The sequence below is a fragment of the Poecilia latipinna genome, unplaced genomic scaffold (genome assembly GCF_001443285.1).
Source record: "Poecilia latipinna isolate Pla-1442-1.1 unplaced genomic scaffold, P_latipinna-1.0 Scaffold1297, whole genome shotgun sequence".
Lineage (NCBI taxonomy): Eukaryota > Metazoa > Chordata > Actinopteri > Cyprinodontiformes > Poeciliidae > Poecilia > Poecilia latipinna.
This window is the reverse complement of record NW_015113913.1, coordinates 71,052-86,211: the sequence shown is the minus strand read 5'-3', so window position 1 is coordinate 86,211 and position 15,160 is coordinate 71,052. Positions and strand designations below refer to the sequence as shown.

At 39.4% G+C, this 15,160-nt stretch overlaps 1 protein-coding gene across 1 annotated transcript in view; it reads left to right on the top strand.

Moving 5' to 3' along the window:
• Positions 1-71: 71 nt before the first annotated feature.
• Positions 72-15,160, top strand: part of LOC106961407 (solute carrier organic anion transporter family member 2A1-like) — an 18,682-nt gene continuing 3,593 nt past the window's right edge. Inside the window, exons 1-8 of the mRNA XM_015055128.1 lie at positions 72-594; positions 10,346-10,483; positions 10,998-11,160; positions 11,627-11,839; positions 12,936-13,034; positions 13,149-13,288; positions 14,086-14,158; positions 14,249-14,413. Of these exons, the coding sequence (XP_014910614.1) occupies positions 532-594; positions 10,346-10,483; positions 10,998-11,160; positions 11,627-11,839; positions 12,936-13,034; positions 13,149-13,288; positions 14,086-14,158; positions 14,249-14,413 (1,054 nt within the window). The 5' untranslated portion in view covers positions 72-531. The remainder of the gene's footprint in view (positions 595-10,345; positions 10,484-10,997; positions 11,161-11,626; positions 11,840-12,935; positions 13,035-13,148; positions 13,289-14,085; positions 14,159-14,248; positions 14,414-15,160) is intronic.

The following is a 15,160-nucleotide window of genomic DNA, read 5'->3' as shown; positions in this document are numbered from 1 at the left end:
TTGACCCCCCGAGCCCCCCGGGAATTGCGCCTATGTTCGTAAGTGTTTATGAGCTTCTCTTTGAATTGTTTGTTCTCATTAGCTCCAGACCGAAACAGCCAAGGGAGCCGCATACCGCAATTAATGAAGCATTAAGCTCGTTTTAGCTGCCTGGGAGAGGGGGACCAAAGCAGGGTTCACTCAGAGGACTAAACCTCGCTTTAAATTAAAAAGCGCTCGTGGTTTTCACTGTTTTCGTTCAAATAACAACCGTTATTCACCGGTGATTGTTTGATAAAAACACCTTCAGGCACCTCAAGTTTACCCAGGTGAGTGCGCGTGACTAAGCTAAGGGAGACGGTCTGTTCCTTATCATCACTCTGTTGGGGTGGGGGAAAAAAACAAAAAAAAATTGGTGTGGAGCTTCGGCGTGAGTCCAGTTATATCAGCAGCAGCCTTTAAAAAGCCTCCCAGCTCACCGGTGGAGGTAGAAGTCAGCCAGCAGCGAGGGACACGCATCTCTGCTTCCTACTCTGACGTCGCGGGGACACAATGGAGATAAATTACCCCACAAACACCAGAAAATCCAACAGGACGGCATGGTGCAGTATAAAGGTAAGGGTCGATGCTGCCGTTAAAAAGTGGTGTTTTAACCCGCCTCACTCTCACGCTCGTTGTTTATATAATTGTTGAACATTTTTATTTCGTTTGAGAATTGCTCAACTCAATAGAGTCAAAGTCTAACTACACATGTCGGCTCACATTTCCCTTCATAAACCTTCTTGGACCGACCTGAGAGTCTCTCTGACACTCTTTAACAAGTGCAATGTTGTGTTATTTCCTCCACAATGATCTGATATAAAGTTATTTAAATCCAGTTTATATTCTGAATTTTTCTGTCATAAAGACCTGGGTTTTAAAATAAATGTTACTTTTTAAAAAGCTACATTTACTCCACTGGGATTAAAAAAAAAATAACAATGAGCGAGCGAAATCATAATTCTGACCTCCTTATTAAAACTTGCATTGGCCATAATTCTGACTTCCATATCTCGAAAATATGATTATCTCATATTTATGATATGTTATGATAGTAAATTACATTTGTGCTCAAAGTAATTAGGGTCCAGTATCTTGAAACAGATTAATATTTCTTCCCGATGGCCTGGCAACCACCTCGCCCAGTGACCTCTAAAAGTAAAGGTAAAAAGATAAAGGTAATTTTATTTATATAGCACATTTTCAGCAACAAGGAAATACCAAGTGCTTTACAAGAATTAAAAAAAAATACAAACAAAATAAACCAAAGGGAAGAGCAAAAGATGAGAAGCTAATAATGTTGATCCAAGGTAAATAAACTAGATACTCCTATTCAGGGTTGGTAGATAAGTATAAGTAAGTATCCTCTGGTCTAATTCCTTTTCTGGTTTGGAAAAATAGGAGTCTAAAAAGTAGTTGCTAAGGTAGTTTTAATGGATTTCAAGTTCTAATCCTTCTTCTGGGTTGCTAAATAAGTATAAGTAAGTAATTATCCTCTGGACTTCTGGGATGCTAGATAAGCATAAGTAAGTAATCTCTGGACTTTCTAAGTGTGCTCTAAATTTACTCCACAGTTTCTAAGTAATAATAAAAACTAAATGTTCCTGTTCTGGAAGAATTTTTCTGGACTCTAAGTTCGTTCTAATTCTTTTTCTGGGTTGTAATAATAGGAGTCTCTCTGCATCTAAATAGTGAGTACTTTACAGCTTCTAAAAAATAAGCTAAAGAGTGACTAATAAACTAGAGTCTCTGGACTCCAAGTTTGTTCTAATTCCTTTTCTGGGTTAAAAGTGAGTACTCCACTGTTTCTAACAAAATAAAATAAAAAAGAGGAAAGGACACATTAGGGCAAATGGCAACATTCAGACAAAACAAAGGGCAAACAAAGACATGAATGAAGGTGGTGACATCACAGGGTCGTGAAACCACGTTGCTCAGCCTCCCGGCAGAAGTCCAATAAGATGTTGTTATCAAGGCATGGCCTTGGGAGCACTCAGCTACACAGCTGCATGGATAACAGGAGGGGGTGAGGTGGGAAGGAGCATTATGTGTACATATCTTCAAGGAGATTGGAAATATGCAGCCCTTTCTAGGCAACACGGGGAAAGTCAATTCAGATACAGAATGTCTTCGATCGGGTAGATTATAAATTTCAATCTCCCCTAAAGTCTCTCCGATACATCTCAGTTCTCAGTTATCCAAATTAGTTTAGTCGTTCCACTGAACTGAAACTAGCAACTTCTCCAAGATCAATTCCATCCCGCTAGTGAGTTTTTGAGTCCTCAGCTGGGCTGCGAGTCTCAGCAAGACTCGCATCCAACTTGCGTCTCTGTCCACACCAACAGTCTGAGTATTCACTAGTTCGGCCAAGTCCGTCACAAATTTGTCGATAAGCCAGGAATCCACAAGCGCCAAACAGCAGAAATCCTGTTATCATGAATAAATCCAGGGTGAATCCTGCCGGGTGTGTCCCCACAGGACAAGAGGGCTCTCCTGTGCCCGGTCTTCTCGTCGAGAAAATTTGATCAATTGCATTGAGAGATCGGTTGACCAGATCCATTGTTCAAGCAATAGCAGTGCAGAGTTTGATATGTGAGGTTCATTGTGTGAAAAACTGGTGTCAAAAAAAGTTTATTGGTGAGTGGGGAACATAAAAACAAGTGCCGTAAATGATTGGCTGCTTAAGTAAACGTAGCTTTAAAAGAAAGTCAAAACCAGAAATATGAAATATAATGGAAAACTACCATCCCAGTGGAACAAAAAATACAGCCAACGATCAGCTACAGGGTGAAGGGGTGTACTGATACGATACCAATATCCTATCTTTGAGTAATCCCCAATGTCAATATTGACGTGATATATCAGCACAAATCATACGTACTTTCATGACTTATTCTGAAGAGTGGAATGTTAGAAAAGGCTTGATCATGTAATATTACAACAGTCAGCGATAATCTGCATGAGAACAACTCACCATTTACCAGGCGGACTAAATGCCAACTCTTAGATGCAGACCGATATAGACTCGGGAATCAGTATCATGCACATTCTCCATGAATGTGGAGATGTTTACTTATGCTAGTTATCTCACATCAGAATGACTGTATCAAAATGCTTGAAAACATCATGTTGCTATCTCTCAAACAGGAAATTTCCTTATAAGACCACTGCCTGAAGCTCAACAGTTAGTGAGCAGGTTCTTCTTTCCAGATCAAAAAAAAGCCCAAAGTCACTAAAGAATTAGTGATCTTGATAATTGTGGATACAGCTCATAATTATGATTTTTGTACCTAGTAATTAATAGTCGTGGTCGTAAAAAAAAAAAAAAAGAAAGAGGTTCTAAATACGAGACAAGATTTTTCTTTATGTCCGTCAAAGTGGCAGAAATGGGCCTCCATAAGATCCAGCTATACATAACCAGGATAAGTAGTTTTTGTGTCTGTGGAATTTCAGTCATCTTCTAATGGCTTTAACCAAAGGGAAGTGTTGACAGCTTTGTCTTATCTTCTTCCAATAAGAACTGAATCTCCCCAGTCAAGACAAAGATGTTTCTGTGTTCAACAGGGGCATCCGCATCCATTTTTGGGGAACTTTATGCGCCTCCGTTTGTTTTACTACAGCCTTTGAGAACTAACCGGAGGGAGAAATGTATCTATATCCACTACGTGCCAAAAGGAGATTTCTTTTTTTTTTTTTGAGTCATTGTATTGCAACAATGGATGAGAAACTCTGCGTTCCAGGACTCTGGGTAATGATGGAAAGGTTTGTTTTGCACTTGTTACTTTCAAAACATGATAAAGAAGTGACTTGTCTCCAAGCAACACCTTTGACTTGGGGCTATTTCAGACAGTAGAAACGCTTCTATCGCCAAAAGAAGAAGAGACCATTTAAAACTGAAATCTGACTACATCCGACAGTTTTTTATGTTTGGTTATCCCTCCTGCCGTATCAGGTTCTGTGCTCGAAGGAACCCTCTGTTGAAGCAGTGATGTATACATGTGGGTGGATGGGAAGTCAGTGAAACAGCGAGGGTCAGCATAGGGTCATGATCTTGTCAGTCACATTGGGTGTTCCTTATGAACTTTTGCTTTTATGTAGTCAGCATGAATCCCCTTCCAAGCCCCTTCCAAGGTATATTTAGATAATGGGAGTAGTTCAAAACAAACCGACTAAACTGCAGGCGATTTGTCAATCTGTTCTTATTTAAGTGATGAGATGGCACAAGCCGCATGAAAGACAGAACTCCTACTGCAGCAAACAAGACGTTGGTAGTTTTCCTCCGCTTGAATGCAAATACTGTACAACTGGACAACAAAGGTGACACAAACTACTCGTATCCATTCATCTTTCTCTTGGCACATGTTCAAGCAGAACTGTAAAAGCCTTTACTTTCTACTTGCTCAGGTTCATGAGAGCACCTGGTTTGTTTATGTACTCTTCTCTGCTTTGAACTATTTCTGCTGGCTACACCTTGTCCACACTCAAGTCGGAGCCTTTAACCCCTGAAGCTGGAGGCTATTCTTTAAAAATTTCCATCTGGACAACTCCTCTCCTGCTCTTGAGCAACATATGCCATCTTGTAAGCCTTCTTACGTGTGTTCCCCCCCCCCGCCCCCCTTCTGGCAAACTCCACATCCAAGAGGAAAGTTCAGTCAGATGTGACACAATTGTTCTGAAGCGTAGAAACTTTTGCGTTCATGTAAATCATAGCATTATTGGTGACCTCATCAGCACATATCTCACACTTGGCAACCTGTAAAAAGTGTTTCCAAAGAAATCAATGCACTTGTGTAAATGTAAATAAAAGCAGAATGCAGTGGTTCATTGTACGAACTGTTAACACTGTGGAAATGCAACAGTTTAACCGAGACGTTTTGAGTTGATGTCCCGCTCAACTTCAGTGCCTTGTTTACATTTTGTCAAACTGCAAGTACAGGCTTCAGTCTATTTCCACAGCTCATATAGGAGAATCTGATGGCAGAAAAACCAACCACAAATCTTTAATGGAAGAGTGACGAGAAATTGAAAGAACGGCGTTAGAAGTCCTGTTGGTAGTACACAGCACACACAGCAAACCTGAAGGGACTCTGCTTGCATGAGATCAGAATTAAATTTTTGCACAATTTATTTGCAAAACACCAATTGATGTTTTCTGGCCAATCTCCAATCTTTAAAAAGTCTGACCTGCTGATTCTAATTTTGGTCGATGTTAATCTTTTTTTGTCTGAGAACTCGACAAATGTACCAACAAAGTTGCCAAGTTGGTAACAGTGGGGTGACCGTTGTTAACTGCACATATGTGGAAGTGAAAACAAAAAGAATAAAATACCTTCAGGCCTTTGTAGAGGTAGCTAAGGTTAGTGAATAAAGTCAGCTTCACATATATCCATTGACCGATTGACAATCTCTCAACATTAAGAAACTCAGAGATGATAAATTGGTTCCAGGGCAGCAGATTTACAGGTGCTCCCCTACAAAACACTACGCATTGGGAGAAGTTAAAGCCCTCTGCTGTGAAACATGGTGGTGGAGGTATCATGCCTCGGACTGGTTTTCTTCAGAGTTACTACAACAAACCTGACTGAGCTTGAGTTAATTATCAAAGAAGGGTTAAATCTTTCAGTCTCTACATGTGTATTGGCAGCTGTGGTGAAAGGAGATTCCACAAAGTTTCTACTCATAGTGGTAAATTCAAATTAAGACTCATTGATCAGATTTTAATGTATAAAAATAAAAAACAAAGATATTGTAAAACCCCAATAAAATGGGTTAAAATCATAGGACATGACTTGACAACGTGCAAATGACTAACATGGCTTTAAACGACTAAATAAGCAGACAGTTCAACACTTGATGAAATTTTCTGAGATTCTGAAGAAACACGTTTCTTAAACATGTAGAAGACGCAGAAGTGCAGCAGAATTTTCAGGAACATCCTTTAGGATGAGTTACGGTGAAGGACACCACAGGGGTTTGCAAGTATATCATTTGGGTTGCTTTCTTATTACCATATTTATTTATTTACCATGTCTTATTGGCTCAGTCAGACACAGTGTGATGATATGAGGGCTGACGTAGTTGAATCAAAGACACCAGTTTCCACCCAGATGCACCTTCAATGTGCCATCAGATGAAATCTCAAAAGAGATTTTTTCAAAAGACATTTTTTGAAATCTCTTTTGAGATTTCATCTGTCTCAAATTTTGTGATGACTATCGCTGACTCAACATGTTACATTCCCCAGTTTAAAACGGATGCTTCCGATACGAAGCCGAGCTACGTTGCTAACTTAGCTTGTAACTGTTGCCTTTGAATCTGAGACACTGCTGCTTTGTTGTGTTCAGGAGGCCTTTGTGCGGCCAACCCATTTGCTCACAATAGAAGAGAGGCAATCCTCACCTCACATGCTGCTTTGTCTTTGTTGCAGTTTTTAAAGAAGTAGCTCAGGGTTTTTGTTACGAGAAAAAAAAACAACAACAACAATAAATATAAATCTGTGACATCAGCTCACTCTCTTAAATCAAAGTGATAGAAAACGTCTTGTGAACTTCCTGCGATTCTTCCCTTCTCAGCAGGTTGAAGTCAAGGACAATGTCAACCTGACAGTGAGTTCAAAAGGACAACTGTGGACAAAATGCATTGAGTATGCTGCATTTATACAAGTACATCTCAACAAATAAGAACATTAGTAAAAAGTTCAATTATTTCTGATCTGCAGTTTTAAACGAAAGGTTCAGTTGGGCTGAAATGATTTATCGCCATTAATCAATTATTGAAATAATTGTCAATTAATTGTTAACTGGAGTAGCTGGACTGAAAAAAAAATAATTTAGTGAAAAAAAATTAGTTAAGCCAAAACTCTGCAAAAAATAGATACATTTTGTAATTAAGATTAAACTATCGTTGTCTGTAAATATGTTTTAACCAAACTCCTCGGGTGGTAGAGTTTTAGCTCCACCCGGTTCAGATTTACTGTGATGCTGTTGCTATTCCAGGCAATAAAATGTTTATTTTCTTATTAATGAAAGGAATTTAATTATTTGTTTGCACATTTTTATATGTTTCTAATATTATATCCAAAAGGCTTAAGCAGTTTTTAAAAAATCAGCTAATCTGTGGCATTTTTTATTTGATTAATCAATTACTAAAATAATTGTGAATTGTCGCAGCCCTATTAAATAGATTAATCACACACAGAATGAATAAGACAATTTCTAGAATTTATTTCTGCTAAATTTGATGACAAAATGTTAGATTAGAACAATAAACGGTACAGAAATGTTTCCACTGAGTACTTGGTCAAGGCTGCTTTTGGATGAAAAACTGTATCAATGTGGCGTAGCATGGAAGCTAACAGCCCGTGGATCTGATAGCCGTATTTTGTCCATTTTTATTAGTCTGATTTAGCAGTCTAATCTTCTTACTAACTTCAACCCATAATCATCAAAGACAACAAACACTTCAGATATGAAGGGTTTGTTTCCTTTTTGGATTAATTTACTGGAAAAAACAAACATTTGATGATGATATTCCTAATTTACTGAGATGTATTCTGGTTTTCTTCTTTTGTATCCTCCCTGAAGGGAGCACATCCAGCGTGTGTTCAGTGCCGGTCTGTGTGTGTGTGTGCCAAATTATGTGAAAAGCTGATCATTTGCTCTGTTTGCTTAACTTGTTGCTTTATGTTTCTTCATCAGGAAGTGTAAATAATATCTCATATCAATCTAACATTATGACATTAAGGATAATAACCTTTTTGTTTATTTTATTAAACACTAGGTAATTTCTCAATGGCAAAAGAGATGTTTTCATAGAATATGTGTAAAATTAAGACAGCAAAGACTAAAGTGCGTTTGAGGTTGGATTTAGACTTTTTGTCATGATCTCAAACTCGAACAAAAGACATTCTTTGCCTCAATCAGTAACTACGTCCTGTTGAAACACTCAGACAAGTGAAGGCCGCTTGATAGGAAACGAGGATGAAATATTAGCAACACTGTACAAGCATGTATTGTGCGTGCTCACAAACCAGAAAGACGAGTTTTAATGGGGGAATTAACTGTTCTGAGGGAGCTGCGTAGTTTATTGTCCCCTTGTCCACCTGGCAGTTTGCTAAAGAAAGATGAAATCTGAGATTTATCCCTGTTTTCATTGCAAATTCTCCTCTAAATCTCCTCACATATCTTGAGCGTCACTGGGACGTTCACGCGGAGGTTCTGTGAAGCCCTCAGAGCAGACCATGGCTCCTTTTCCAAATCTCTGGGAGTCCAACCAGCGGGCGACTGGGTTCCTTACACAGCTCTCGGTGTGAAGAGAGAAGTGCAAGAGACAAGTCATGTAAACAAACGGAGACATGGACTATGTAGAGTAACGAAAAGCTGAAGGTTTGGCAGACATCGGGTCCAAAACGTCGTTACATAGCTCATTATTGCTCCGTAAGAGGTGTGCGGTTTAGATGTTTTGGAAAACATGATTATTTATTTTTTTGGCCCCGCTCCTCAACTATTTATTGTTTTTGCCAGGCTTCTTACAAATTCATCTGCTGAAATGAGAGAGGATAGCTGACTAAATGAACCCCAGATCCCCACAGCAGAACTACCTGTTGGGCTAAGAGTTACATAAATGGATGTCAGCCTTGAGCTGACTCTGGCCCAAAGAAGACTCTCCTGACTTAGCTTTAATAAAAACTGTGAGATTAACAGAAAAAGTAAAAAAAAATAAATAAATAAATTTACATGCTTTTCAAAGTATCGAAGTTTATAGTCAGATTAATAAAGACTGTAAAATGCCATGAAGGTCCTGTGTGTAATAACTTGCGACAAAATTTTCCACTTTCAAAATAGCAGGTACCCAAGTAGGTGAGTATATGCGGCGTTGTTCCTTGGAATAGGATTGAAACTTCTTAAGGGCAAAAAGTTTTAATTTTTTTGGGTCTGCAGCAACAAGATATCCTACATTACAGCTGCTTCATAGAACGTATTGATGCTGCAACTGTAAGTAGCTTAGCTTACAGCAGTGCTGAGCCTCCTTTGTTTATTAAAGTTTTGTACTTACAAGAAAGATAAATTTGGCTTTTTGTGAAAAAAATGTTTACCTTTAAACAAACTCTAGACATCACTGTTAAAGTATCACTGATTAAAATCTACAATTGGCAAGCTAGTACAGAAATCTGCAGACTAGCTAGCTATACTAGATAGCTTTACTGTGTTTGCAGCAAATATAAGCTTGGTTTAAACGTCTTATTGTACAAAAAGCTAGCTGCACAGTTGGTAGCACTGTTGCCTTGCAGCAAGAAGGTTCTGGGTTTAATTCCCAGCCTGGGGTCTTTCTGCATGGTGGGTTCTCTCCAGGTACTCTGGCTTCCACCCACAGTTCAAAAACATGACTGTCAAGTTAATTGGTTTCTCTAAATTCTCCCTAGGTGTGAGTGTGCATGCATGGTTGTCTGTCTCTGTGTTGCCCTGTGGTGGACTGGCAGCCTGTCCAGGCTGACCCCGCCTCTCGAATGTTAGCTGGAGATAGACACTAGCAACCCTCCCAACCCCACTAGGGACAAGGGTGTATAGAAAATGGATGGATTGTACAAAGACCAGAACAATAAAACTGTGAAATATTTAATGCAATAAGCTTCAAAGAACCACTGCATATTTTAGTGGGTAGGCTATATATATTTTTGCTTTAGGTCAACACTTGAAAAAACATAATAGCTAGCTAACCAGTAGTATGCTGTAACTGGTGTGGGGCAGAGATTGCAGTATGTTTAAGGTTGTTTTTAGGTTTAGGTTTTTAATCCTTACATTTTAAAAATTATTATATACTTTGTTACTGGAAACTGGCTGCCTACCATTAACAATATAAGCTGTAGGTTCAATATTTTTCCTGGGGGAGAGTTTATCAAAAAGATTATTCTTTGGATGAAACAAGATATCATTCCATCCTGCAATAAGGATGGGTCACTGCTGGGAGAAATTGTAAATGTTGATATGAAAGGAAAATCAAACATGATTTCAGGAGCAAAGTCCTTAGGGAACATTGGACCAGGAATGACATCCGCACCTATATTTACCTACATCAGCAAAAACACTTCATAGAAACCGTGAACGGAGGAAGGCTGATTATTTGAGCCTCCTTTGAAGCAGCAGAACCTCAAACACTTTGTAGTCACTGAACTTCTGCGTGCACTAAGCTATTTTTGATAACTCCATGTTCCAGACAGACAGAGGTCTTCTCTTCCTCCCTCTCTGACTATGACAGCATTACTATTTTTTTAACCACAATATAGAGACTGTAGCAACATCCTGTCTATCTGTCTCTCTGTCTGTCCTAGCTGTTCGTCCTGTGTCACGGCTTCCTGCAGCTCTCACAGCTGCTCTACAGCGCCTACTTCAGGAGCACCATCTCCACTATCGAGAGGCGCTACGGCCTCAACAGCTTCTCCTCTGGAACCATTTCCTCTCTCCATGAGGTAGGAGCCAAAAGCAACATCTCCTCATGAGTTGTAGGACTGAGACAGTGTGATCTTTCAGGGATACTGACGACAAAAGAGGAACTGAGGTGCAAGCAAGCAACACAAAGTCACATTCCCTGACATTTCAGATGGCGATATTGTATTTGAGAGACACGCATGTCAAGAGTAATGAGAGAGTCTGCATGTTCTCCCTACGAATCCCTCAAATATGCTTTTAATTTGTCTTCGATAAATGACCTGCGGTCAGGAGTTACAAACCATGTTGCCATGTTGACGTTATCTGAGTGTTTGCTTTCAGCATTGTGTTATGAAACCAGACCAAACGAGGCCGGAACATTCCATCTCAGTTCACGCTTTGGTTATGCAAAGCCACCTTAATAATGTTTTTGTTGAAATAATGGATCAAATGATTATGTGTACTTGAAGAGAGACGTCATCCATCACATCTGCATTTTCTGTCTTGTGTGGGTTATAGATCTGACTGGTTTGCTTCTCTGGTTGTGGTTCAAAGGTCAGCAACTGCATCCTGATTGTGTTTGTGAGCTACTTCGGCAGCCGGGTTCACCGTCCTCGCGTCATTGGCGTCGGCGGACTGCTGATGGCCGTCAGCGCCATGCTCCTCACCTTACCTCACTTTCTGTCGCAGCCCTACACACACGACTCGGCTTTGCAGAGTAAGAACCAGCTGCACGCGTAAACAAACACAAAGCCGCATGACGTCTGTCGGTGTCGAGTGGGTCCAGACCAGGGAGCTCACGAGTGTATGAACATGTCAAAGCAACTTTGGGTTTGCCTACAACACCAACAGCTTCTTAAGTGGACTCACCAAGAGTCTACAAGGTCCACTAACCCTCTTAAGTTGAACTTTAACAAACTGAAGGAACATTCATAATCTCTATGCTAAAAGCTACGAAGATTAGAGTCACCCTCAGGGTATTTCATTAGCAGTAACAGAAGCCTCCTTCTGATTTTTCATTTTACCTCATACTAATTATGTTGGATTCAGCAGAGGGCCAGAGAGGCTTCAGGGAATTAAAAATGTGCAGTTTCCCTTCATCAAACATCACTACTTGTATTTTATTTTTTTTGTACATCTTTCTTCTGATGTTTGACTATGTGTGTCTGCCTACTGCAATTCAGAGTTCCACGACCTGTGCATCCCACACAACACCACCACCAGCCCGGAGTCATGTGGTCGTGAAGATACCAGGCGCCTAGCTGACACCACGCTGGTGTGGATACTTATGGCCATCGCTCAGCTGCTGTTCGGCGTGGGCTCTGTGCCCATCCAGCCCTTTGGCATTTCCTACATTGACGATTTTGCAGGAAGTAAAAACTCCCCTCTCTACATAGGTGAATAACCTGCAGTTCAGAGATACAGGAGAAAATGGAGATGAGTTCAAGGGTCATGTTGTTGATACAGCGCTCTGTAAAAGTATTCTCCTTCAACTTCCTCCTATTTTCTGATGTTACAACCACAAGCCAACACTTGCTAGTGCATAATTGTGAAGTGGAAGAAAACTGATATGTCATTTATTCTTAAAAATTACGAGCTAAATAATTTGAGTTAATTTATGTAACCATGTTTCTCTGCATTTACAGCTTCAAGTCTTTTCAGCGTATGTCTTTACTAGCTTTGCACATCTAGAGACTGAAACAGTTCTTCACTTTTTCATTCAGAGGTCTGAACTTTAACACTCTCTATACTTTAATTTAGATAATGTCATTCTAGCTTTGGCTGTATTTTCAGTGTTCTTGTTCTTATCTTGTCTTTTTTTGTTATTTTATTTATAGGTATCCATTTAGTGTTGGGCATTTATCACATTAACATTTATTGTGACAAATTTCCAACTATGATCAATTTCATTTGTTGTTGTCATAATAAATTCCTGTTAGTGACATTTAACTCCCCCCAAAACTGTCAGTATTGTTGAGACCAATAGTTTTACTACTGTTCTCCACTATTTGTTCAATGAAACCATTAATAGATATCAACAAATTTGAAAATATGATTAAATGCGGATACAATCTGCAGTTTGATTAAATAAATTGCACGTCTTTATGTGGCAGGTGTCCTTTAAAGAAGGAATGTTTTTCAAGAGCAGTCTTTGTGTTTGTGGGACTATAATTGCTGACACACAGTTGTAGCCATACGGGTTCTATAAAAAAGAAGTAATAAATGGTTTGTATCATCACCTTTATTATCAGTTAATTTTTAAGTCCATATTGCCCACGTAGATATCCATTCAACAGACTTAAGACATCCAATTTTGAAAACCATGTAAAAATGTATCTTCCACTTCTCAATAATTCACTACTTTGTTTTTTCCACATATTTTCCTTACTACGCCCTGTAGAGGATATGTTTTTTTCTTTAATCTGATTTGTTGCATGAAAGTCTTTCCTGTGAGGAATGTATTTTCTCTGAACTCTGCCCCCTCGTTCACAGCCATCCTGTTTGCCGTGTCTGTGTTTGGACCGTCCCTCGGCTACCTGCTGGGCTCCGTCATGCTTCGGTTCTACGTGGACGTGAACAGAAGTGGCTCTGGTAACGACAAAGTCTTTTAAACACATCCTGCGGTTCATGTAGATTCAGGCTCGGTGTTCATCAAGGCTTCATTGCATTTCGTAGCGACTCAGAGGTCGGTTCTGTTTGTTTCAGGTGTAGTTACGGGGTTGAGCCCCGTCGACCCCGGCTGGGTGGGGGCTTGGTGGATGGGTCTGCTTATCATCACCGGCTTCCTGACCCTCTCCTCCATTCCTTACTTTTTCTTCCCCCGTCAAATGAGCTCTGAAGTAAATGTAAGTGTGACTATGACAAGACAGGTTGTGCATACAGTACTACTGTGATGGATATAGATTTGGCCAAAAGTTTACAAGCATCTTTCTGTTAAAAATGAAAGGATATAAGTGATGATTTTACAGTTTGAAGCTGTGGAAAAAATATTTTTTAGAAAATTGTCAAAGTTCTTTTGTGTTCTTTTACTGACCTCTGCTGGACGTATGTTGACATTACAAGTTGATTCTACTCCAAAACTATATTATTATTACAATTATTGAAGAGAATAAATGAAGAAAATCTGACATACAGAGAAAAATACATACCTACAAGGAAAAATGATGGGTTGGTTCACTATTCTACTGAAAGGTCATGAGCCATTTTCACTTTACTACATTTTGCCGCACATTTTTATCTAAAAGGTTTTATTATATCATTTCACCCAATTATGTACCAATGGCCTTCTTTAAGAGACCCACAGCATCACTAATCCTCCACTATACTGATGAGTGGGTATGAAGTGCTCCATATTTTTTTTCTTCATCACAGCTATCTAGAGTGATTGTTACTGACCAAAATTAAACTTAAAATTTCCAAAACTTATTGAGGAAAACATAAGGCAATTTTGGGGCAATTTTGTCCCGTAGCTGTTGTCAGCATACTGCAAGACAATATCTCCAAACAAAGCAGCTTTTTAACTTTTCCTGATGTTTCAGACAGGATCATCTGAAGCACCTACTGATTAGAACATGGTCATATAATCATAACCTTTCCTTGGGAAAGGAAAGCCGACATAACGTCTCCGTTTGCTCTTTTATAGATGTCGGAGACTGAGACTGACTCAGACGATAACTTACGGGAGAAGGATAGGTCTTTGCTTGAGTTCCTTAAATGTGAGCACATCTTAATTAGATATTAGACACATATACTGACTGTCCACGCTGCATTTTACTGATCAGTGTTCCTGTATTTGTTCTGGCCAGTGTTTCCTAGAATGTTCTTCCACCTGATGTCGAATCCTCTCTTCCTCTTGCTGGTCCTGGCCCAGTGCTGCTTTTCCTCAGTGATAGCAGGCCTAGCTAGCTTCCTTAGCAAGTTCCTGGAGAGACAATATGGGGCTCCAGTTGCCTACAGCACACTGCTAGTAGGTAAGTATGGCAGGAATTTATAGCTTCAGTCAGAATTGTACATTGATGTGTAAGATTGTTGTTAAAGTGGAACTAATGTCCATGTGAAAGCATAACTCAACCCCCGATAATATTTAGCCAAGAGACACTGAGGGGCGTGGCCTAATGTGGCAAAGAGAGGCGGGGTTGTGATCAGGACTGTTGCTGGCTTAGCGACTTTGTTGCTTTATTTGGTGACTTTTCAGACCTGCTAGGAACTTTTTTCAAAACAACAACTAGTGATAATTGTAGTGACTTTTTCTGTGTTATTGGAGAATCTTATTGAGGTATATAATTTTATATCTGAACGGGGGTGTAATGTAGATATCAACCAAGCCATGCCGTTGTAACCAATAGGAAAATTAAACTGAAGGAGGACAGCATTAAGGCTGTTTTAAGACAAATATTGGAGGATTAAACAAGTTTGCATTAAAGCGCCACCATTTGCACTAAAACGTGAAGACAACAAAAAGCCCATTTTATACAGTTTATGTAGTTATTCTTTAATTTGGAGGTTTTAATTATTTATGTGTATCATTTGAGACATTTTTTTCACTCTCCAAACATACTGTCATGGCCAGATAGCTCAATGAAAATGTTAATTTTGAAGCAGATATGGCTTTCTTGGTCTGTCAATTCTACCAAGAAGAGTGGTGAAATATCCAGAAAATGTCCAGAAGCTTAAAATTAATGAGATTCAAGTAAATAGCAAATCAAAGGTTCTAAAAT